The 26,441-nt window shown below is 36.1% G+C and overlaps 1 protein-coding gene across 10 annotated transcripts in view; it reads right to left on the bottom strand.

Moving 5' to 3' along the window:
- Positions 1-26,441, bottom strand: part of CFAP43 (cilia and flagella associated protein 43) — a 90,101-nt gene that overhangs the window by 29,518 nt on the left and 34,142 nt on the right. For all 10 annotated transcript variants that reach the window (XR_012510136.1, XR_006720472.2, XR_012510138.1 and 7 more), the window contains 11 exons: positions 25,140-25,220; positions 23,370-23,518; positions 21,546-21,649; positions 18,169-18,309; positions 17,109-17,281; positions 15,991-16,140; positions 13,815-13,945; positions 11,746-11,893; positions 9,937-10,023; positions 8,971-9,048; positions 899-1,024 (listed from right to left, as the gene is read on the bottom strand). Coding sequence is in view for 6 of the 10 variants with exons in the window: in XM_074373678.1 (XP_074229779.1) it covers positions 899-1,024; positions 8,971-9,048; positions 9,937-10,023; positions 11,746-11,893; positions 13,815-13,945; positions 15,991-16,140; positions 17,109-17,281; positions 18,169-18,309; positions 21,546-21,649; positions 23,370-23,518; positions 25,140-25,220 (1,368 nt within the window). In the remaining 4 variants the exon portion in view is untranslated. The remainder of the gene's footprint in view (positions 1-898; positions 1,025-8,970; positions 9,049-9,936; positions 10,024-11,745; positions 11,894-13,814; positions 13,946-15,990; positions 16,141-17,108; positions 17,282-18,168; positions 18,310-21,545; positions 21,650-23,369; positions 23,519-25,139; positions 25,221-26,441) is intronic.

The raw sequence follows: 26,441 nt of genomic DNA, 5'->3' as shown, positions 1-26,441 counted from the left end.
TTTTGGTGTAGTTGTTTAATCAACTATAATCCACTTAAATGTCCTTGAATCCAGCTGTATTTCATCCTCTTGTTAAGAGGGAAAAATATTTCTATACTTGCATGCTCAAAAAATCAAATGTGCAGACTGAGAAAGAGGTTACTTAAGAACATCCTGTGTAAAACACAGTTAGAGCTTTTACCTAAAATAAAATCCATACGAGTAAGCAATGTGATGTGACTGCCACAAAAAGATGTAAAGGATAAATTAACAGAATTATGGTATCTAGAAAAATGGAGGTTTCAGTTTATGCTTTTCTCTAAACTGGAAAGATAATAATTGGAATTCTTTTGTGGGTGCCATAAAGAAATAAAATGAAATTAGAGGAAAACTACATGGTGACGATGAAGCTATTTTAAGTACAGTATACGACAGTCACAGGAGCTGGGACAGCTAGCTTAGATAAGAGAAGATACACAGGTAATGTGGTAATTGCTAATCTCTAACCATTTTCAGAGTGGCTATGGAGTAGATGGTGCTCAAAGAGTACAACAATCAGTGAGTACAGGCATAAAGATTCCAACTCTAATTAAGAAAGAGCTTACCGAACAAAAAACGCTCAAAGTTGGCACGAGGTGGCTGAGGAGATTTCTAAAAAATGTTCAAGTATACGGTAGAAGATGGTTGGCACGAATGTCATGGGGGAGAGACAAACACAGATGCCTGGCTGGTCTAGATACTCTTCTTTCCCCTATTCCCCCAAATTCAGAAATTCTCTGACTCATTCCATTTATATGCACTAAGTTTGCTTTATTCGCACCATGCTGGGAAAGTTTCGTTTTATTTGCATTATCCTGGGAAAATTCTGCTTCCTATTTTCTTTTTACTTTATTAAATGTTTACAGTGCTTGACTCATACCTTTGCCACTTCTTCCTCACTTTCATCATGGAGCCTTTCCAGTTCCTCAAGATCCAGGCCAAATTCTTGTTGCTCTAATTTTGCGATATTATCTACTGCTTTGTTTTCTTTCATCATGTCCAGAACCTGAATTTTCCAATAGGAAAGGATGGTGACAAGTATAAGAATTAAACTTTAAAGAGATGGTTTTCTGAGTCTCTTCAGATAGTAATCAATAAAAAAAGACATATTCTGTTTATCTAAATGTAACTATCAAGTAAAGAATTAGGTTATAGGCTTATTTAAGTTTTAAGGTTTAATCCATAAAAGCTCATGGATTATGTTTTAAAATGACATAAAATATGTAAAACAACAAAAATATGTAAACAACAAAAAGTAAATTCATCACTTCATTGAATGATATTAAAGAATTACTGATATTTAGATGTGCTAATGGTGTTACCATTATGTGTTTTCAGAGTTCTTATCCTTTAGAGATTTACATAATTAAAGATGAAATGATCTAACATCTGGGATTTATTTTAAAACAATCAAGGGAGAGGATAATGGATGAGGTATAGGGAAACAAAACTGGTTATTAGATTTATATGTTATTATTCCCTCTACTTTTATATATATTTGAACATTTCTATAACAAAAATATCTTTAAAAATTTATAGCTTCAAAAATTTCAGGGTTAAAGGATACACATTGCAATATATATGAAAAAGTATTAATAACTTCACAATATAAAGAGCCCTTACAAATTAAAAAAAATAAGGAAGACACTGTGATAGAAAAAAGATGAGGACTTCAGTTTCAGAATGGACTGAGAATGGGCTTTACAATCTTCCTTTCCTACCCCAATCCATAAAACTAAAAGAAAGAAATGTATAATAAATAGATAAATCCAATACTGCCATTAAGAAGGGGAAAAAAGGATCCTTCAGTAGCATGTAAACTGTAACATCTGAAAGATGAAAATCAGGTGGATCTGAATAATGGGTCATAGCCCCTGGTGTCCCCCAAACTGTACTCAGCAAAAAATTGGAATACCTGCTGAAATCACATCTCCTACACAACTTCCTCCCAAGCTGCTTAACAGGTGTAATGGAATTATTTTTGGGGGGAGGGGGTAGAATTAAACATTTTTATTTTAATGTTTTTGTTTCATTCCTTTTCAGGAGAAGTTATTCCACTTATACTGGGGGGGGGGGGAGTCAAGTGCAATTTTACTCACTTACTTTTTTTTTTAAATTTTATTTTTTATTGAAGTGTAATTGATTCACAGTGTTAGTTTCCAGCATACAGCAAAGAGATTCAGTTATACATATACATACACATAGATTTTTTCCAGACTCTTTTCCATTATATGTTATTATAAGAAATTGAATATAGTTCCCTGTGCTATACAGTAGGTCCTTGCTGTTTATCTATTTTATATATACTAATGTGTATCTGTTAATCCCAAACTCCTAATTTATCCCTCCCCTGCCTTTTCCCCTTTGGTAACTATAGTTTGTTTTCTATGTTGGTGAGTCTGTTTTGGTTTGTAAATAGAATTTGTATCATTGTTGTTTTAGATTCCACATATAAATGATATCATATGATACTGTTCTTTCTCTGTCTGATTTACTTCACTTAATATGATAATCTCTAGGTCCATCCATGTTGCTGAAAATGGCATTATTTCATTCTTTTTTATGGCCAAGTAATATTCCATTATATATATCACATCTTCTTTATCCAGTCATCTGTCAATGGACATTTAGGTTTTTTCCATGTCTTGGCTATTGTAAATAGTGCTGCTTTAAACATTGGGGTGCATGTATCTTTTCGAATTATAGTTCTCTCCAGATACCTGCCCAGAAGTGGGATTGCTGAATCATATGGTAAGTCTATTTTTAGTTTTTTAAGGAAATTCTATACTGTTTTCCATAGTGGCTGCACCAATTTACATTCCCACCAACAATGTAGGAAGGTTCCTTTTCCTCCATACCCTCTCCAGCATTTATTATGTGTAGACTTTTTAATGATGGCCTCATTGTAGTTTTGATCTGCATTTCTCTAATAATTAGCGATACTGAACATGTTTTCATGTGTCTGTTGGCCATCTGGATGTCTTCTTTGGAGAAATGTCTATTTAGGTCTTCTGTCCTTTTTTTTGATATTAAGATGTATGAGCTGTTTGTATATGTGTAGTGGAATTATAATAGGGAATTTCAATTATAAAGATGAGATTACAATAATAAAAATAAAAATCAATCACTAAATATTTAGAGAACAAGACCATTGAAGAGAGGCAATAAATTCAACAAATAGAAAACTAGTTATCAAAAAAAAAAGTTAAGATGAGCAGAATTTTACAGTAACTAGAGATGCCAAATATTATATCACAAAAATAATCAAGAGATCATGGAACTTAAAAGTTTAATCTTTGAAACAAAAAATTCAATAGATGGTCTAAATAGCAAAATGGACACAGCTGAAGATAATTAATGATCTGTAAGAGTCAATTAAGTATTCTACCTAGGTATAACAAAGGATAAGGAGATGAAAAATGTAAAAGAAAAATTAATACACATGTATGATATATCTAGAAGTACCTATTTCTAATATGACTTTTAGAAAGAGCTAATAAAGAGAACAGGGGCCACGATCTTTGAAGAAACAATAAGGGAGAATTTTTTTAAAACACAATAAAGCATGAATATTCAAGATTCAAAGAGTATAACAAGTGTTGAGCCAGCTCAGGTCTAGACACAGAAATGTAGTGAAACTTAAAAACCAAATCCTAAAACATTTCCAAAGAGGAAGACAGTACCACAAAAATAGAAGAATCAGAGTAATAGAAGAATTCACATCAGCAACACTGAGTGCAAGAATACAATGGATCAATAGCTTTGGATCAAAGTTTTAAATGGAAGAAAAACCTTGAATCTCTAATTCTATAGTCAAACCATCATTCAAGTATGAGGTCAAAGAGAATTAAGTCATTTGTAAAAATTCAGGGGCTCAGAAATTTCACTAATACCTACCCCTCTGAAAGGAGTATTAAGGATGTACTGAAGCCAAAGGAATGGCAGGAATGGCAGGTAGGAAGACTAAGTCTAAATAAGATTTACACAAAGGGTTTCTTAAAATAGCAATTTAGAACTATAATCCTAAATGAGTATCAATAAGAGAAGGTGGGGGAAGCAGAAGGAGAAATGAAAAAGTAAAAAGTAAGAACAACATAAGCACTCTGGGGCTCTTGTCTTATTTGGAGGGTAGATAAGGTATGAGTCACACTAAACCAGAGTTTCTCTAACTTTAATGTGTCTATTAATCACCTGGGGATCTTGTCAAAAATGCAGATTCTGATTCATTACATCTGGGATGGGGTCAAGATCCAGATGATTGTTAATGCTTCTCTGTGCTGTACCACTGAGTAGGAAGGCACCAGGTGATGTTAAAAAAAAAAAAGGTCAAGCATGTGGGCTAGAATTTTTAAAAAGAAATAAAATTATGACTCCCAAAATGGTGAACAAGTGATAAATAATAATAATAACAAAAAGTGCAAAAGAAATCCAAATAGATGGGAAGGGGGAAAAGAAAAAACTCGAAAATAGGTTAAATAGAAAACCTAAAACAAAATGATTGAAATTAAGCTTAAACATATCAATAATTATAATAAATGTAGCTAAACTCATCTATTAAAACTCTTAGATAGGATTTACAGAAAACAATCTAGCTGTATCCTGACTAGAGGACAGAAGAAAGTTGGAAATTAAGCAACGGAAGAAGACATATAAACAAGTGCTAACAAAAAGAAATATAGCAAAAAAATCATTATAAACCTCCCTCAAATGACATTGTGCTGTACACCAGACACTGACACATTGTAACTGACTGTACTTCAATTAAAAAAAAAACCCAAAATGTAGAGTTAAGAACATTTAAAGAGACAAAGATAAATATTTCATAAAGATAAAAGGAATAACCTATTGAGGTGATCTGTCATGTACATTTTTGTACCTAACATGATAGGAATACAAGAATAAACTGGCAAACCACCAATCATAGTCTAGAAAACAGTTTAAAGAGCAAAAACATAAACTTTACTAAGAGACTGCTTTGTAGGAATTTAAAAACATTTTACCCGCCCCCCAAAAAACCAAAAAAACCCAGAGAATAAAATATTCTTTCCAAACACATGGAACATTTATAAAAAGTGACCAGATATAAGGCCACAAAGATAATCTCAATAAGCTTTATTTACTGAGCATAGTGAAATAAAGTTCATAGTTAGCAACAGAAAGGTAAACAAAACAATCTATAAATAATAGACAAAACAATCTGGAAATTAAAAACAGAAAAATACATTCACTCTTGTAGAAAACCTTTTGGTAGATATGTTCAAAATGGAATTAGAAATACTTACAACTAAGCAATAATGAGAAAATTGCATATCAAAATCAGTGCAACATAATCAAAGTGGTACTCAAAGGAATATTCATGGCCACATGCATAATAGAAAAAAATAGGAAATAAATCACATTTTCAACTAAAAAGAGTAACAAAATGAGGAAAAATAAACCTGAACAAAGCAAGGAAGAATGAACAGAATTCTAAGTTGATCAAATCCTAAATTTATCCAATGCATAGGTATAAAACTATGTATAATGTTCTTTTATAATAACAGAGTCAAATCAAATCATACCTGATTCTTTGAAAATATTAATAAAATAGAAATTCTGTTGGAAAATGTGATCAAAAAAAAGATAAAAGGCATAAACATACAACATTAGGAATAAAGATAGAACTATAACTGAAAAATCAGAAGAGACTTAAAAATTAGAATATTATATAATTTTATATAATACATTTAGTTGGACAATTTTCTGAGAAAATATAATTTATTAAATCTATACCTGAAAAGAAATAGAAGACCTGATTAGACTAATAACCATAGAAGAACTTGAAACAATAGGAAAGAATCAACTCCTGCAACAGACATCAGCCCGAGGCAGTTTTATTTGTGTGTGTGTGTGTGTGGCAGGGAGGTAGGTGGGGGGGTTGTTTATCAAATCTTAAAGAAAAGGAGAATTCCCATTCTACACGAACTGTTCCAGAGTATAATGGTAGTATAATTCTGATACCATAATTAGACAAAGTATGAGAAAATTAGACCAGCATTACTTGTGACTAGATACACAAAAATCCTAAATAAAATATTAGCAAATTGAATCTGCTGTACCCCTTAAAATAACCAATGTCTCTCTAAGTAATACAAAGAATACAAGTCATTTGATAAATATCACAATAAAATTTACAACAAAATTTCATGGGAAACAAGGGCTAGAAAGATATTTCTTTAACTTTTTAAAGGATATCTAATGAAAACTATAGCAAGCATCACACTTAAACGTTAGAAGCACTTCTATTAAAGTTAGTAGATAAGCATGTCCACTGTCATGGCCACTATTATGTTAGAAGCTCTTGCCATAAGATAAGGAAAAGAAATAAAGTACATATAAAGATTGATAAGTAAGAAGTGTGACTTTCAAGAGATATGTAGTCTATTTAGACAATCCAAGAGAATCAACTGACAAAGCAATAGAACTAAAAAGAGAATTCAGCAAGGTGATCAGATATAAAATCAGTAACATTCATATCCAGTAGTAACCAACTAGAAAATGTAATAGAAAAATATTCCATTCACAAAAGCAAAACAAACTATAAAATATCTAAAATAAACCCAAGAAGAAATTTATACAAAGTCACTTTTGGACTATAAAACTTCACTAAACAACTTATTAAAAATCTGAATAAAGATATATATTTATTTATATATAATATATAACATATAAGATTTACATTATAAATATATATAAAATTTCAAAGATGGCAAATAAATTCTTCACCAAATCAAACTGTAAATATTCTCAATCAAAATCAAATCAATTTTTTACAGAGCTTGCCAAGCTGATTTTAAAATTCTAATGAAAAAGTAAGCATAAAAAGGCCAACGCTATTTTGAAAATGAAGAGCAAAGGAAGAATTACTTTCAAGATATGAAAACATTTTATAAAGCTATAGCAATCAAAGTAGTTTAGAATTGGCTAAGGAAAAGATCAACACTCAATTTCAGAATATAGAATGTCTAGAAATAATTCATATTCATGAGAATCCGAGGACTGACAGAGGAGGCACTGTAAATCAGTGGAGAAAGGATGGTATAGTCAATAAAAAGCATTGGTAAATGGGCTATTCATCAGGAAAAATAAAGTTAAATCTATACCTCACACCATTCATGAAAATAAATTACTGGTGAAATAAAGGAGTATTAGAAAATAATACATTAGATTTGGAAAGCCTTTAAAATACAGATAAGCAAAAGCTAAATAAAATGATCAATACACTTGGATAATAGTTTTAAATTTTCTCATTTAAAAAGGCACATTATAAAAGAGACAAAACAAAATATTTGTAGTATATTGGGCTGAACCATATAAAACAACAGTTTCATGTGGTTCAACCTAATAATAAAGGCCACCTCTAGATTTGCCCCATGTGTGCTTCCATGTTCTTTTCCTCTGCCAGCTCAGTGGGATGAGATCAAGCAAGGCAACCTCAGAAGCCATGTGCAAGAGACAGTAGTTTCCGTCAGCCCGGGAACCTGAATATATGCATGGAACAGAGCACCTGCTGACCCGGACACCCACGCACAACTGCTGTATAGTAAAGAAACAAAACTCTCATTCCTATGCCATTATGTTTTTGGAGTTTATTTGTTATCACAGCTTAGCTAACCCTAATTATTATAAGTAAATATAGGTTAAAAACAAAAATAAAGAACTTCTGTAATCAACAAGAAAAAGACCAGCAACCCAATAGAAAAATGGGCAAAGGATGTGAACAGGGCATTTACAGAAGAGGAAATTCAGTCTTTAGAATTATGAAAAGATGTTCAACCGATTTAGTAATCAGAAAAATAAAAAGTAAGGGAAGGAAATAATTTAATAACATTTCTCAGACCTGAGAGAGAGAAGGATTTCTTGTTAAAAGTACTCCAACCCCTAGCACATCAAAGAGAAAAGAAAGCCCAAACAAACTAGCATCCTGGTATATAACATATGACTCGCTCAAATTGGGTAAGTGGGGAGAGGAACCTTTAAAAAAGATTTGGCATGGTAGGCAAAATCAGCATGGCATGATAAAGCATCTTGGGCTAGCAGCCATGGGAAGCTATCACCACTCCCGGGTCTGAAAGGCAAGTGTGGGGAGTGGTTACTGGAACCTGGGGAGATCAGTGGCTGTAGGAGAGGGCTGGCAGTCACTGCCAACTCACACAACCACAGAGAGGAAGCTGGAGGAATAAGAATCCTGGCCTTATCTTCTCCTGCCCCCGATTTCTGCTGATGCCACTTATTGTCTAAACCCAAATGGAAGCCAGAGGCAAGAGAGCCCACAAATGCCATCTATTTTGTAAAAATAGAAATGTAATCATAATATATACCATGTGGCTCAGCTTTGAAAAATATCTATATAATAGTATGGATTTATGCATATACAGTATTGGTGGAGGGTATCAAAGAACGTAAATACCTATCTTCCATACCTGGAAGCCCATAGTTAGTGTCAAAATAGAAATATCAAGAAATAACAGTATTAAGAAGACCATTACAAAGGTGGAGGTAGATATCCAAACAAAAAAGCTGAAAGAACTGAAAACATTTACCTCAGGATTGTAGGAATCATAGTTAAGAAAAGCAGGGCAAGTGCTGCTTTAAAAACATTATTTTTAATTATGCAACTCTGTCTTATTTAATTTGTAAAAATGTAGATGTATAACTTTGACAAAAATATGTATTAAACAAGACAGTACTGGGGAAGACAGGGAAGAAAACCACTGTTTCTATATCGTGTGATATGATAAAATTATATCCTGTTAAAGTGTCCCAGAAAACTGAGCTTACAGGTAAAGAAAACAAACAAACAAACAAACAAAAATGGGGTATAGTTCCTTATGCTGTTGAACAAAAAAAAGTTCAAAAAGAAATTTTAGACTGAGGACCAAATGTATTAGTATATGAAATCACAACACTTACTGTTTTAACAAGTGCTTTGATTCCTCTTTTTATCTCTGTCCTTTTGTTGGAAAACAATTTAACCTCCTTTTTGATGGCCTGGAATAGAACAAGTATATCATTTAAACAACAATGATAGAGAGAGATAGATGATAGAGAGATACATACATATATATATAGCACTTTTCTAGAAACAGAAATAAAGGAAAAATTTAAAGACTAATAATATAAAGTATACATGAAATAATACCACTGCAGTAGTTTGCTTATGTCTAAGCTGCTAGCATGTAAGTGACCACTGAAGCAGCTTGAAACTGATGTCAATTATAAGGCCAGCAGAAAGAAAATAATCAAGCAAAAAATTAAATAAAGAATAATTGACAAAGAAAAACCAGTCTGCTATTTTATTGGGAACTTGAGTGAGACTAGGTAAGAAGGCTAAATCCAGACACAAGCTGCCACCTACGTCACCTTCTGACATACCTGAAACCACTATGTCTCTTCTGTTCCTGGCCCACCTGTTTTACTTACGCCAACCTTGCAGCATCCCCCAAATGTACTTCAACATGAGGTATCACAGTTCATTGTTTCCTTGGCTTATCTGGACACTTTTCTTGGGTTTCATATTAGCCTAAGTATAGCACTTAAAGCTCATATAAATTAATCTAAAAGACTGAGCTGTGTTTAGCGTGTTTGCTTGCTTTCAGGAAAGTTACACTTACACAATGTAATGCTCTGCTTAGTATTTCGTTCCACTTTCTAACTTTCCAATGGGTTTTCATAGGAAACTAATCTATTTGGCACACCTACAGAGCATTATTTCAAACCTCTCTCATGTTTTATAAATACCTCTTGAGGGGTACATTATAGCTCAGTGGTAGAGTGCATGCCCAGCATGCAAGAGGTCCTGGCTTCAATCCCCAGTACCTCCATTAAAAAATGAAGTAAATAAACCTAATTACCTCCCCCCAGAGGAAAAAAAATTACCTCTTGGCTTTTTTGTTCTATCCAGGGAATTTCTTCCATATTATCAACGTGGACTAATTCCTCTTGCGATGAGCTTGACTTCATATTCTCATTTAAAGAAGACAGACAGACATTGCTTAAATTAAAAATTCATCGAATTCTCCTACCATTTAATTGCTTTGAATCCCTTTTGCATGTGTTGCATTTTTAAAAATAATATCAAGCATTTTGCCTGCTCAAGATGTAATGTCTTATTAATTTAATTCCTTCCAGTCTGTCCTTATTATTAGCCACATTTTTCCCTGAGAAAGCAGCAATGATCAGACAGGCCACATGTTCACCAAATCAATCTCTGCCTTCTTCCTGTTACTGTAGACCAAATACTTTGTCTTAGTCCCCTTCTGTTTCTTACCATCCATTCTTCCATGAATACCTTACCCAGTTTTATGGTTTTAAATTCCATGCATATTCCCTTGACTCTCAAATCAACATCTCAAGTCCTGGCCTCTCTCTAGAACATCTATCCAACCACCTACTTGGTTTCTTGCTTGGATGTTCAATGGGATTCTCATGCTCAACCCCGGTAACTGATTTCAGATTCCCTCCTTTTTTCCCACAGTGGCTCCCCTCCCCACAGTCTTCCCCATCTCTGTAAATGGTACCTTCTTCTACGTAGTTCTTCAAGTGAAAAATCTAAGAGTCATCCTCCAGTCCTTTCTTTCCCTTTCTGTCTATGTCCAATCCATCAACGAGTCCTACCAGCTGTATCTCTGCAACCTGCTGGAACCTGCCACTTCTCTTCTCCACTACGTTCATCCACCTCCATCACTGTTACCTGAGCCTCCTAACTCCTCTCTCTGCCTCCATTCTTGTCCCCTACAGGAACCATTCTCCACATAGCAGAAGTAATTATTTTGAAAAAGTAAATAAGATCTTGTAAATCCTCTGCTCAGAACACTTTAATAGGTTCTCATTACATGTAAAATTAAATCCAAACTCTACCTGGTTTACAAAGCCCTTCATTACCTGGTCTTTTCCGACCTCAAGGACCTCATCTCCTATCATTCTCTCCCTTGCTGACTTCAACTGCACAGGCCTTTTTTTAGTTCTTCACCAAGCTCTTTCTCTCTCTGCCCTAGTACTGGCCCTTCCCCTGCAAATTAGCAAGCTCTTTTAAATCAGATCACAACTTAAATGTCTTCTCATTGGAGAGGCTTGTTCATCCAAACACTGTCGCATCAACTCATTTTTATTTGGTAAACAGATCTGGTTACTATCTAACTTTTTCTTATTTATTTGATTATTTATCTCTGTCTCTCTGCTTACCCCGAACCCCCAATTAGAATGTAAGCTCCATGAAAACAGAAACTTTTTCTATCTTATTCATGCCTGTATCCCCCAAAGCCTAGCACTTTGTAGGCAATCGATAAATATCTGTTAAATGATTGAGTGAATAAATGTTCTCTAGCTAAACATATCCTAAATAATGTATGTGATGGAAAAGTATAAAGAGACTAGTTTGAACAAGCACCAGAACTGTAGTAAGGTTTTTTTTTCTAAGCAAGCCCAGACCTTGTACTATGGTTTAAATAGGATCTGAGATGTAATATTTGTGATTGCTTTGAGAAAGGCTGAATATTTTCTCTTAGATGCAGTGCATGCTCTTTTTGAAAATCATGACATAACTGGATAAAGAGAAATGTTACCAAAATATCTGCTAAAAGAAAACCACAAACTGAAAACCAATATCTGATTTGGAAAGAAAGAGGAAGGAAGGAAGGGAAGAAAGGAGGAAGGGATGAAGGAGAAAGAAAACTATTGAAACTCAACTGCATATTCAGCTTCTGACCCTGAATCCAAGGAATCTCTTCGTGTTATACTTAAATAATCGTTCTCTTCATCCATGGTGTTCCTCAAAGAAATTAAAAGTTGCTGGCTATGCTCAAGAATTTCGTTAGTTAAGTTTCCTCCAACCTGCCTATATTAATAAAAGAAGAAAACACATAGGCTACAAAATCACAATTTAAAAAAGACATATTTAGCAGTATCATTTCCAGATACCTAACCATTTCTACACAGAGAAATATGTGGACATTTCTCTGCAGTGCCCTGTACTTGTTAGGACTCTGCTTCTTGGGGCACAGCCCTTTCATGGGCTCTAGGACATGACAAGAATCCTGACCTCTCTGGGGTGATGTCTCCTCATGCTCTCCTCATCCTTACCTGACATGTCCTCGGGTGATGACCCACCTTGGCCATTGCACAGAAGAGCCACAGCTCTGGCTGAACCCTCAGAGTGTACTAGGTGCTGTGCTGCTACACATACATTGTCACGTGACCACATTCAGTCCTCACAGTCCTCACTCCCCCATTGATGGAAGTATCATTACTTGCACTCAATACACAGGGCATGTCAAACCCAAGGCACATCAACATGGCCTGGGGGGTTTGTTAAAACAGATTCCTGGGCCCCACCCACAGAGATTCTGATTTGGAAAGTCTGACTGAGGCCCAAGAATATGCATTTCTAACAAACTCATAGGTGCTACAGACTCGACCTTGAATAACACGGTTAAGGATGATTTAGAGAGGTTGTCAGGAGCCTAAGTCTTGGACCAAGGTTTCAAACTCAACTTTGTTTTCAGTCAGAGGGCCACAAGATTAGCTGCCAATGGATGGAAATATGCTTACTTCCATAAATAGGGTTCCAGCATATGTTTGCTATTGCCTGAGATGCACTTACTATAAAGGATGCATTAGGACTTATATAGTGAGATACAAGTTAATATTTTATTCAGGATTCCACGTATAAAGTGGGCATGATGATACAGTCTTCAAACGAGTCTTTGAAATAGGTGGCTAACAAAATTTCTATGATATAGAATCTCCATAATATGTAGCATTTTCACAACATCACTGAGAAGAGCCATCCTTTATTATTGTTTTACTCAAAGAAGGCACCATGAAACAGTATTTTTGTGAAAATGAATTGCATATTGACTAGCGACATCACTGACAGATCAAACAAGGCAATATTTCAAGTCCAGGGCTCCCTACACCCTGGCCATCATCTGTATGTTTGGCTAATATTTGTTCATTTAGAATTTTAATTTTAGTCTAAGCAAAGTCTAAATAATTTAATATTGTCTAATATTGTCTAATTAGGAAAGTAAATCTGTATGAGTGTATACATATATACACACCTACGTCAGATTTTTTAGGGATAAATAGGAGTTTTTAAAGTTATCTACTGTTCATAATTGTCCTCATTCCTTGTGCTCCTCCAACAGATGTTATGAAAGAGAGTACTGATCACTTCATAGGTCTTAACTGTGTCTTTTTATTTTTTGTATTTTGATGCTTTGACATCTGGGGTCTTGCTAATAACCCTGGAGGAACTGCCCCCCCAAGGACTAGCAATTTCTAGAGATTGTAAACAACTTGCCTGGAGCTCTCCTTTCAAATGCAAATCACCAACCCAGAGACCACACCCCCAACCAGCTCCTCTACTGGGCTTTCATACTGGGGCCACTGTTTCCCTGTCCTAATCATCCCTGGGTCAAGTACCAGAGAAGCAGAGGCAGCCCCTGTGGTCCAGAACCCACTGGAATTACCCAAACTAGCCAATCCTAAACCTGCCTGCTCCTTCCCATGGAAAACATAATAAAGACTCTTGCCTATGTTTTCCCTGCTCCCTCTGCCTCCTTACCCTCCCTGGTGCTTCCCCATGTGGCCCCACATAGCATAGCATATCTCTTCCTCTTGGGATCATCAGTATAATAATCTTTTCAATGGTAGTTGTCTCCTGTTATGTTAGACTTGCTGTACCTAAATAATATCAAAATCTTTATTTTAAAACACCGTATCATGTGAGGTCACTTACTGTATACTGCACATACCTCCATCTTAGGTTAACAAGGGTGCCGTCATCTCTCCCATTCACTAGAATGTTTTGTCCATCCATGGAAATTCTCACCAGCTGAATCCCATGCCCCTGGGGAGAATGACTCCGACACCGAGCAAATGTTTCCTTAATAGTTTTAGAAACAAAGTGCAGAAATTACAAATGCAGTTCTACTACACAGTTTTTCTAAGGGGGCTATGTGCACTTTTGCTTGTGGATAAATGTTTTTCTATTTTTTAACAGCATTTTAGTTGGCATGGAAGTAGCCTCTTAGTAATATGTAGCACTGAAAATTCCTAGTACAAAATACGTTCACCAGTACTGATTTGTTCTCCCATTTGTATAACATGGATGAAGGGATTATTATCACCAATTTATAATATTAAAATCAGACACAGAGAAGTGAATGGACTTGCTGAAGGCTATGAGAAGTTAGGGGAGGGGTCTTGAACAAGCAGTGCAGGCAAATTCAGGTGACTTCCAGGATTAGGCAAGTTCCTTTTATGTGCGAAGAGGCTGAGTGTGCTGAGAGAAAGTGATTGGGCACTGTGAAGAATGAAGGCGGATGCCAATTAAACCAGTTTCATTAGAATCCGGACACAACACTAACTGGTACACAGGACAAAAGTTTAAATTCTTTGACTAAAAACTGGGATTTCTGTGTCACACTAGTTATCAACTGTGATGCTTTAAAAAAATTTACATTTTTGAATAGGCAATACATTCAAATATTTCAGTATTAAAAAACTATAAAAGAGTTTGCAGTGACATCTTCCTGCCCCCATTCCCCAACACCTCCCAAAGGCAATCAGTATAATTAATACCTTCAGTATCCTTTCAGAGTTTTTTTTAATGTATATAAACAAATTTTTATACAATTTTTAACATAAATTATAACATAATACTTGCATTACACACCTTGACTTTCCCCCTTAACAACATATCTTGGGATTCCATATTGTTGCATAAAGATTTCCTCATTCTGTATTATAGCATAATATTCCCTATTTTATTTATGTTCTGTACCATTATTTATCCAGTCCTCTGTTGATGGACATTGGGTTGCTTTTACAAGCAATACTGCCATGAATAACCTCTTCTGTGAGGTACTTTGCATAGAATCACCCAGAAAAACTCTGACGCATTGCCATGTCATGCTACTATTAATTGTAATGGACATTACAAATCATTTGAATAAGAGACAATGTAGCAGAGTTTGCACCTTGTTTACTTAAAAATAACTTCTGAGGGATTTAAGATTTTTCAGGTATAATAATAATAATATCACTTTTGCCCAACTGTATTCCAAGTACACTTTCTTGCACAGTGAGCAAGGAGAGCTGGATGTGCACAACAAGGGCCCAGTTTATCCATGCCCTGTGGAAGAGTGTCATGTGGGTGATTGTGATGCTTCAGGTGTGTGGGGTAGAAACTTGGGAAAAAATAAATGACCACATTAAATTACACTGATAACCAGAACAACTTGGTCTCAAAACGTAGAAAAGGATCTTCCATTTTTTGGAGAGAAGAAACTATGTTCATTTTCTCAGAGATCTGAGAGCAGTGGAAATCAGAGACGGTAGTGGTACTGTTAAGACTGAGGTCTGCAAGTGATGGGGGAGGCCACATCCATCTCCATTATGCTCTTCCAGCATCACGTGAAGAGGGGGTGGGAAGCAGCAGCAATCAGCCAAGAGGTCCCCCAGGCTGAGGAGCTAGCAGCAATTATTCCTAGGTTTGCATAGCAATTCACTATTTTCAAAGAAGTTTTGAATATACTTTCTCACTGGCTCTTAACAGAATCCCACAGAGTGACAGCAAGCAAGTCTTCCCTAACATAACAAGGGAGCAACTGAAGCTCGGTGAAGCTCAGTGAATTTCCAAGACACACAGCTAAGGGGTGACTGAGCTGGGTTGGAGCTCCCCTACTGCATCCCTGCACAGTGCTCCTTCTTTGCAGATTTCAAGTCTATGGATTGGTGTTTCCTCCCTTAGAGACTCAAACCATGGCACATCAATACACCCAATGTTGAAGTCAATAACACCATCACTGGTAAGTAAGTTATGAGTTAATTCACTTAAGAAAGAGTTCCAAATCTTTCCCTAAGGGCTTTTGTTCCTCAAATGAGATCAAGACAGACATTCCATGATAGGAAAAAAAGGGAGTTTACCAAAGTTTGAATATCTCGGATACATAGAAATCCACATTTAGCTATTGTTATGAGCCACAATCCATGTGGAGACAGAGAGAGCATTCCAGGTCCATATTGTTTGCTTTGCACTTTTTGATATGGCTTAAGAATGCAAATACCGCTATGATCCTGCCAATCAAAGAAAATGACCACATTAGAGAAGAGATCAGGGGAGCAGTAACTTGGAGTTTGCAGTTGTGCACATATAGTCAGATTAAAATATGAAAACACTGTCATTGGAAATACATTGATACGTGACAAAATGGGTACCTGTATTTGCACCGCATTTTTCATCTTTGATTGCAAATAAAAGTTCCTTTTGGCCAATTGAGAAAAGTTAGATGCCATTAAAAATCCCAGCCTACAACTGACAATCTTTATTTCTCATTAATCCTTTTCATCCTTGGCAAACTCACTCCTCTGCCCAGATTGTACACAATATTTCTCCATGTCTAAATCTGACCTATTCTTCATAGTCCAGTTCAACTATTACTTCCTCCAGGAAGTTTTTCTTGACTACTCCTTACCATAAATCATTTCTTCCGTGTTTGAATGTCTGTCTCATACTTTGCTGACAATGAGAGAGAAAGCCTTTGATTAAAAGGTTTAGAAAGGAAGGGTGGTAGATAATTGGGTCAGTGTATGTAGGAAATGACACACTATGGGAAAAATTTGAAGAGAGTGTGATGAAAGGATGCCAGAAACATTGTTCAAGTATTTTGTGCAATTTTCTCTAGGGCTTAGGTACAGAAGTCTACTGAAATTCAATAATCCTGTGGCTCCTAACACTTGTGGAATAGATTTTCTAATGATAGATTTTTAAAAAATATTTTTTAAAGGCACTAAACTAATACGGTCATCTGCATGTTTATTTGACAAGTATGATATATGTGGCACAAGTGTGAGGTTGCTCAAATGTATTTTATGATGAATTAATGAATCATGCTAATATACATCCAATTCAAAGAATTTTATTACTATAATAAAGACATTTGTTGACTGGACTAGAATGTTAAAGCATGGATCATGTCTAGGTAATACAATGTGTAAATCTTGATTAATAAGATAAATAATAGCATGCTTAAGTTTTAGCATACTTTTTCAGGAAGAAGATAGCTGCAGATGTATGGCACTTGATTACAGAAGCCATATATCTGGTTGCTTCGAAAGCTTAAGACAGCAGAGGACAGAGTGTGCTCTATCTCATACACGGACTTAGGAACGAATTCATCTCTCAGCCTCCCTCGTTGATCGGCAAAGCTTGCAGAAACTATAAGATTTGAGGAAGAAGAGAGATTACTTGCACCATATAATGATTTTATTTTTTAAATTGTTATGAAAAGCAAAATAAAAAACTTAAATGCTCAGTTAATACAGAGGCTATTAGGGGATAAAAATGATTTGAAAACAACTTGGCTCCATTAGAAATACTTGAGTATTAAATGACGAATAGTAAAAATATCTTTATAAGGCCTTGGTTAATTTTATCAATTAAGTAGAGACAGCATTAAAAGAGAAACTCATAAGAGTCTAGAGAGTCTTAAGACACAAAACCAGGGGAGGGTAGAGCTCAGTGGTAAAGAGCATGATTAGCATGCAGGAAGTCCTGGGCTCAATCCCCAGTACCTCCATGAAACAAAAAAAGACACAAAAGTACTTTGAGGTTTTGACTCGCTTATATGCTATAATTATATATTTGCAAAATAGCTACCTAGATATATTTGTTATCTAAAACAAAGGAAGTGTCTATTTTATCAGACCTTTTTATCTGGAAAGTTTTCTTTATAATTTTATCAGTGAAAGTGACTACACAGTAACCTATCTGTATTTGACTACATATATTTAAAGGTACGAAAAAGAGATCATAAAACGACAAATCAATTTGACAAAAGTGACAGTCAATTCTGGTTTTTTCTGTGGCAATAAGACAGATTCACATGAATGACAGGGCCTAGGGGAAAGTCCACATTTCACATTATTTAGCAGCCATTTCACTTTGTAAGATACACAAAGGTGGTGGCCATTTTAACCTCTTCACATGTTAAAAGAAAAACAATGCTATCACCAGAAAAAGAAAAGAAAAAAATTAAAAAGGAAGCTATAGCAACCACTCAACTGGGCACTCAGGACAGAATTGGTTGCTTATTTTTTCTTTACCTTGCGGAAGTCTTTTAGGCAAAGTAAGTATTTCCAGCCTGCTTCTTCCCGTTCCTGGAAGTGGGGAAAGCACCATCACTTTCACCATGTCTATTTCCAGAAGAGAAACTGTGGATATTTGTAAAATGTCTTTGCCCACCTCTGAAAGCAAACGAAAACCAACACCACAAGTGGTCATTGATACATTTATAGAATATTTTCTTTTCCCAGGTAAGATATCAAATTATAGAACTGCCTTCACCAAATCTTTAGATCCAAATTTATTTACTGGGTATTTAAGTGATCTTTAAACATAAGTGATGGAAACATTTCTGATGAATAGACAGGGGATTTTCCCCATTAAATGTCTGGGTTGGCGGATTCCAACCAGCTTCTTTCTCAGCCAGGGAGTCCTCCAGAGTCTGCCCTGTCCACCCCACTCAGTAGCACCTGCTCTGGCCACTTGAACGTCCACCCCAGCCATTTGCCCACTTGCCAAACTGGATAAACCCAGGTATCGATGTTTTTTTGCATCTATAGTCAAAGTATTTTAAGTGTGGTGGGAATACACATGCCTCTATGAGTTTGTCCTCCAGAAACCCAGGTAATCTGACCTCGGCAAGGCACCTTGCCTGGGGCACACCTTGGACTCTTTCCAGATTCACTACTGCCACTCTCCACAGGGGCTGTTCTGTGCATGCCCACTTTCTCAGGCCCATTTCAGCCCCTCCCCTCAGTGGATGACATTTCCTATGACTTAACAAGGAAGACAGAGAACATCTGACACAAACTTGACCTCAACTTTCTTGTCCCGAATCTCATATTTTCTCTCTGTTTGTTCTATCCTCCCCCTTCATTTCCTGACATTATTGTAGGAACAAAATATAACCCTTTCCACCTGTGCTTCTGAACCCACACCTCCAATGTCCTATTACACCAAGTGCTATCAATTACTTCTTTTTATTTTCTTGTGACTCCCCTATCTTCAAATTAGGACCTTCCTTCAACCTCACTTCCCCACCAGTTACTACCTAGTTCTCTTTCCTCCACTGCAAACTTCTCAGAACAGACGTCGCTGCTTACTGCCTTCCTTTTCTGACCACCACTCCCTCCTTAAACCCTTATCTCTTTTCCAGGGAAGTAGCTTTCCCAGGGCTCACACGCTGATGCCTCCTCACCCTACTCACACTTCTGCCACAGTCCCTGCCTTCTCCAGCCTTCCTTCTTCATGCTCTTCCTGGAGTGGGTGACTCCCATTTCTCTCATTACCCCGGCCCATCCTCAGTTTTCTTCACTGCCTCATCTTCCTCCATCCACAACATCAAAGTAAGTAGCTTTTCCCATTCCACACTCTGACCAATCAGGTACATTAAAAAATGAAATATTTAGGCTGGGCTTGTACCCATTCTGAGGTCAGCAATAGGTCCTACCACACTCCATGCCATCTAATTTACATATTACCTGTTTGACCACACTAAGCAATTGGGTTTGCTTCTACTCTGTCTTCTTAAGCCATCTCATCAGCTTCTGTGATTTCAAGATCAGAATTCTGTCATTAAACTTTGAATTACAAATCTCCAATTCCAAACTTATACTAAAGATCACCAAGGGAAGAGCTTATTGGCTTCAAATCTATGGAGCTTGTCAGCTCACCCTATCTCTCAATCTCCACAACTGTCTTTTTCTTGAGTTTTTACTTCAATTAGTGACAGCATAAACTTCCACCATCCAGGCTAGAAACTTTGGAGTCATTGCTGATCCCTCCCTTTCACATATAATCAAATATCAAGTCCTCCCAGTTCCATCACTAACAGCTGTCCCCACCTTTCTCTTTCTATGACTGCTGCAAGGCCTTGTACAGTGTAGATAAGAGCACAAGCCCCACAGCCAGTCTTCCTGAGTTTGAGTCCTGGCTCCACCACTACCTACCTGCATGGCTTTGAACAAGTACTAAATCTCATTGTGCCTCAGTTGGGCATAACAGTAGTTTCTATCTAAAACTTTGTAAGAATTAAATGAATTAACGCATGCCACATACTTAGAACACTGGCTATCCCATGGTAAGGAATCCCTTAATAAATGTTGGCTATTGTTACAATTAGTATCATTTCTTGCTTAAGTTACTATAATAGTTTCCTAACTCATCTTTTTTACTGCATTCTTTTGCCTCTCTACTCTAGCCTTCACAGCAGTGCCAGAGTCTTCCTCTAAAAACCAAGTCAAATCACACCAGTCCCAGCTGACAATATGTCATTAAACACAGAACAAAGTCCAGACTCCTTGGAATGATGTTCAAGACCCTCCATCTTCTTTCAGACTTTGTCACCATGATCCTTATCTAGTAAACTCTTCTATTTACCTGTTATGCCAAACTTCTGACCATTCCAAGCACCTTTTGCTCAGACTTTTGTCCTGAGCTAGAATCCTAACAAGCCCCATCCTCCACTACTTTAAATCCTTGGAAAATTCTCCCCCAGTCCTCTGTGCCCTCCCTGCCACTTCACCTCACTCCTTTCCTCACATCTGGCAGAATTAATTGCTTCTTCCCCTGAGCCTACACAGCACTCTGCTATTCCTCCTCCACTAATTGTCTGCTTGACCTTTCCATGCTCCACAGGGCCTAGGGTCAGCATTTTACACCTAGTAGGCACTCAATTTTTAAAAATCAATAAATGGATTTTACAATCTATTTTGCGGGAAAATACACATACATATTTGGTATGTAAAGCTAGAGAGAAAAGTATTAGTTCTTACTATGCATCACTTAAGTGTCACCTTACCTACCAGATCGGTGGCTTACCTAGGCATTTGGATGCACATTACTGAAAAAGCTGTGTATCATTTTGTTTAAAGAGGAAACTTTAAAGATACATGTAATAAAACTTTCTTTAGGTTTTATAATTAAACAAAAATAAAATATTGTTTAAAAATACTTCAGGGATAAACCAACCCAACTTTTCTTTGTTGTAACATCAGAAACACTTGCAATTTCATTATTCATTAATTAATTCAAGAAGATTTATTTAGGGGGAGGGTATAGCTCAGTGGAAGAGCATGTGCTTGGCATGCATGAGGTCCTGGGTTCAATCCCCAGGACCTCCATTTAAAAATAAATAAATAAATAAAATAAATAAACCTAACTACCTCCTCCCCAAAACAAATAACATAAAATCTTAAAAACAGATTTATTTAACATCAACTATGTACCAAGAAGATAATAATAAAACCTCTAAATACCATGTGGGAATCCTCCTAAGTAACTTTTAATAGCTATTTAAATGTTTATCTTTTAGAAAACATGCTTCAATAACTGTTTCACCATAGCCCCATTTTTACAACCTTAAATTCTTTGGAATAAAGTGACCAATATTTAAGTTAATAAGCATTCTATGTAGTACCTATGAATCCAAGAATCTGAAATAAGCTTGAGGGTTTGGCATTGATAACAAAAATGTATCCTTCTGATGTTCCAACTAATAGATATAAGCCTCTCTGGTCATACCTAGAAAAGAAGAAATCTGATTATCAGAGTCTACTTGTTCCACTAATAAGATGGTAAACAAATGTATTGAATGACAGCATGGAGATACATTCAAAACCAGTTATTATAGTTTATGATTTTTAATATTATCTGACCTTATAAAAGGCAAATGATTAACATATAAAGGTAATCATTACATTCTAGGCTAATGCTGTTTCCAAATTGCAACTTACAAGTATACAGTCAAGAAGATTCAATAAAGATGGGCAACTATTTCATCATAAGTGAATGAAATATGACAGCAGATCTTTCTTGCTATTTCAAGTGGAAATAAGCAATTCTTAAATTAGTGATGAGTGGGACATTCCAATGCCCTTCAGTACCAGTCCTGGCAGGAAGAGGAAGAATGTAGTGAAATGTTTCTACGTTTTTATCAAATTAGAAAAAATGGGAAATGCAAATTAGGGTAAGAGAGAAGGATCTGAGAAAAGAGAGGCACCAAAAAATATGGTACAGAGGGGCAGAATTTAAATGGAGGGAAATTACAGAGCCTTCCCAACTGGGCTGGAAGCAGTATAGCACAAATGGTGGAAACCCAACTCCTTCAGGTGCTAGCTGAGTGATCTTGGGCAAATGCTTCTCTTAACCTCTCTGAACCTAGATTTTCTCACTTGTGGAATACGGACAAGCATAATTCTTTTCCAAATGTGTGGCAAGTATCAAATTCAATAAGCTATAATATATAATGGTACCTCAAGCTGTAAAGCAGGGCATAAAAGTCTTTTTTTGTTAAACTTACTATTATGATAAATTAACAAAAGAAAGAAAAAAAAACCACATGCATCCAAATCCAATGTCTCTACGTTGTCTTCTTAAAAGTATAGCTTCAAAAAATTTGAAATCATTTAAATGCCCATCAATATACTGTCTTTTAAAATTATGGTATATCCATATGATGGAATATTATGTAGCTGTAAAAAAGAGGGAGGTCTTCATGTGTGGATAGAAGACTTTTTCTAAGATATACCATTAAGCGAAAAAAATTGAGGTGCCGAACGTTGTATATGGCTTGCTGCCCTTTAAGAGCAAAGGCAATGACTCTGGAGCCCAACTGCCAAGGTTCAAATCCTGACATTTGCCATTTACTACATGTGTAATATTAATTATTTAAATTCTTTGTGCCTCATCTTCCTTGTCTGTAAAATGGAGACAATAAGACTATCTATCTCATGAAGTTAATACAACAGAAGTGCCTGGCACACTCTTAAGTACTTGGTAATTATTTGTGTAATTAAAAGGATGTACTTATCAGGAGAGGGTATAGCTCAAGTGGTAGAGTGCATGCTTAGCATGCAGAAGGTCCTGGGTTCAATCCCCAGTACCTCCTCTAAAAATAAATAAACCTAATTATCTCTCCCCTACAACATAAAATAATTAAATAATACAATAATAAAAGGAAGTACTTATCTCTTTGCCTGTTTGTGTATAAAATATCTCCAGAAAGAAGACATGAGAAACTGCTAATAGGCTGCCTCCAGGGAGGAGAACTAGGTATTTGGGGACAAAGGTGGGAAACTTTGCACTATACACCCCTCTGTACTTCTTGAATGTTGAACCAAGTCAATACATTAATTTTCAAAACAACACATGTAAAACTTAAAATTAAAAGAAATTAGGGCTTCACTGGAATTCTCAGCAGACAGGCCTGACAAAGTTGCTGCCAGAAGCAGGCAATACTTACAGGAGGTGCTGCACTGGTGATTTGGAGAGAAAGGCCTTGTGAATTGCCTGAGGGGATTCGACATCCCGGACATCGAGGAAGTGGACAAAGCCACCCTGGGTGCCCACGGCCGCAGAGAGGGATGAGGGAGAGCAAGCCAGAACTGTTCCCTGTTTAAAATAAATGCAAAACAGAAACAGACTCACAGATGTAGAAAATAAACTTCACCAAATAAAGTCACCAAAAAGGAGAGAGGAGTAGAGAGGGACAAATTAGGGGTATGGGACACAAAATACTATATTTAAAACAGATAAGCAACAAGGGTATACTGTGTAGCACAGGGAATTATACCCCTGATTCTTGTAATAACCTATAATGGAGTATAATCTGCAAAAATACTGAATTCCACATGCTGTACACCAGAAGATAACACAACATTGTAAATCAACTACACAACAATAAAAAATAAACCCTCAGATGCTCAACTTCACTCTCCCAGAAGATGAAGCCTGCTCTCCTACACATAAGAATTCCACAGTGTATTTGAAAAGACTGCAGAATGAGGAGAGTGGCACGTGTCGGGTGGTATTACAAGCTATACACCATCATCTTGTTTTATAATTGATATTTTAATTTTTAATGGGGCAGAATTGTAACTTCCCTAACTACTACCAAGATCTATATTACATCTAGAACTTTGTAATATAGAAAATGATGAAAATTTAAGAAGAAATAGCATTTTCATTGTTTCTTGGTCTTTCCATGTTTTTTAAATATTATTTTATGTAAAATGCACTATGAACATCGTGGAAAGAATGCCAACACCTTGTGGTAGGTGTTGTGAGTAATTGTGGTTTGCTCTCAGCATCCATACACCTTCTTTCTCAAAAATTTCTTGAATATCCATTGAGAAACCATCTATCTCCTATTTTCAGGGTTGAGTGGAATAGACCTGACTCCCATTTCCAGGGCTGAGTTTAAGCCAATTAGTATTTCTCATTCCCCTGTCCACTGTGATAGCTCAGGGTATTATTAAGACATTAGGAGAAATTTACAAAGCCTTCTGAAAAGGAGAAACTTCTTTTCTCTTCCTCCTCCCACTGTAGGAGGCTTTCTGCCCTGATGATCTGATATGAGGCTGGCACCTGTGGCATTTGGGTACCACTGAATGAAGCCTAAGATGAAACTAAAGACATAGTATACAGTCAGAGAGAAAAACAAGATCCTTGGTAGTATCATTTGAGTTGCTGGATCAAGCCACAGATGAGCCCAGGCAAACTCTATAATTTATAGTCAATTGAGTCAATAACCCCCACTTTTTATTTTTTGACTCAAGTTGGTTATAGTGGCAATTTTCTTTCATTTCTAACTGAACTTCTTGAGGTTAGATGGGGTCATTTAACTAGTTATGGCCAAGAAGATGTTTCATTTTTGAGTAAAAGCACTCAATTGCTAATTCAAGACTCTCCAGGACAGTTGGTGGAGCCCCTATCAGCCTCCTTCCCTGAGAGACCATGTAGAGAGAGACCCTGTCAGTCCACAAAGCATGCGTGAGATACAAACCACTAAGATCTCAGAAACAACTGCCACCACAGAAAAACTTGTTCTTTCCTATACACTAATATAGTACCTTATTTTCCACCCTCTGGGCTATGGAATGTACTCTAAGTATGTAAGGTAAAAATGCAATAAGTCATCTTCATTGAGTATCTCCACAAACATGAATATGAGAAAGTAAGTTGGAGTAGAATTCAATGTTCTTAAAAATATCCATTTATAAGGCACACTTACTGGCATATTCAGACAAATCCTGCTGACACAAACACCATCATCTATACCCCAAACACAAACTTCCCCTGACTGTGTGAGTGTCTGTAAAAGAAAGAAAAATAAAACTCAAATGGAAAACAAGACTATGCTATGGAAGCATGTTCTAAATTCCTGTCTAGCATGTCAATCACTCTGATGATTTAGCATAAAATTTTATTTTATTTATGTGGGTTATAATTACTTTCCAATCTCAGCGTCAATACTTCTGACTTGAACAAATATTAACTATTATCTTTAATACAATTTGAGTAACATGTAATAACTAATGAGAATTAGAAAAGTGAAATGAATATTTTGTGTGTGTAACATAATTGAAATAAAAGTTACTAGGAAATTCAGTAAGGTTATTGCCTAGCAAATAAGTCTAGAAATAGAAAATTATAATTGTTATTTTTTTAAAGTTAATCAATCTTGCTTTAAGAGCAGTTTCAGGATTACAAGAGAATTTGATCAGAAAGTACAGAATTGTTCATTCCCTCCCTGCCTCTCCCAACGTACACACAATTTCCCCTATTATTGACATTTTGCATTATTGTGGTATATTTGTTAGAACTGATGAGCCAATACTGATACAATATTATTGACTAAAGCCCATAGTTTACATTAGGGTTTGCTCTTTGTGTTATACATTCTATGGGTTTTGACGAACATACAGTCACATATACCAACTGTCACAGTATCAAACAGAATAGTTTCACTGCCCTAAAGATCTTCTGTGCTCCACCTCTTCTTTCCTCTCTCTCTCCTCACTGAACCTCTGGCAACCACTGATTTTTTTCTTTTCACTGTCTCCACAATTTTGTCTTGTCCAGAATGTCTTATAGAGGGAATTGTACGGCCTTCTCAGATTGTCTTCCTTCACTTAGCAACATGCATTTAAGGTTCCTCTATGTATTTTGAGGGTTTTATAGCTCATTTCTTTTCAGTGCTGACTAATATTCCATTGTATTATGTACCACAGTTTATCCATTCTCCTATTGAAAGACATCTTGGTTGCTTCCAAGTTTTGGCAATTTTGAATAAAGATGCTATAAAAATTCACATGCAGATTTTAGTGCGCAGATTAGTGCAGATTCAACTAATTTGGGCAAATGCCAAGAAGCTCAATTGCTGAATCATATGGTAAAGGATGTTTAGTTTTAAAAGAACCTGCCAAGTTGTCTTCCAAAGTGGCTGTACCACTTTGCCTCAGCAGTGAATGAGAGTTTCTGTTGCTCCATATCCTTGCTAGCAATTGGCATTGTCAGGGTTTTGGATTTTAGA

The sequence above is a fragment of the Camelus bactrianus genome, chromosome 11 (assembly GCF_048773025.1).
Source record: "Camelus bactrianus isolate YW-2024 breed Bactrian camel chromosome 11, ASM4877302v1, whole genome shotgun sequence".
NCBI lineage: Eukaryota > Metazoa > Chordata > Mammalia > Artiodactyla > Camelidae > Camelus > Camelus bactrianus.
Note: the sequence above shows the minus strand (reverse complement) of the source record. Positions and strands in the feature narration are given on the sequence as shown.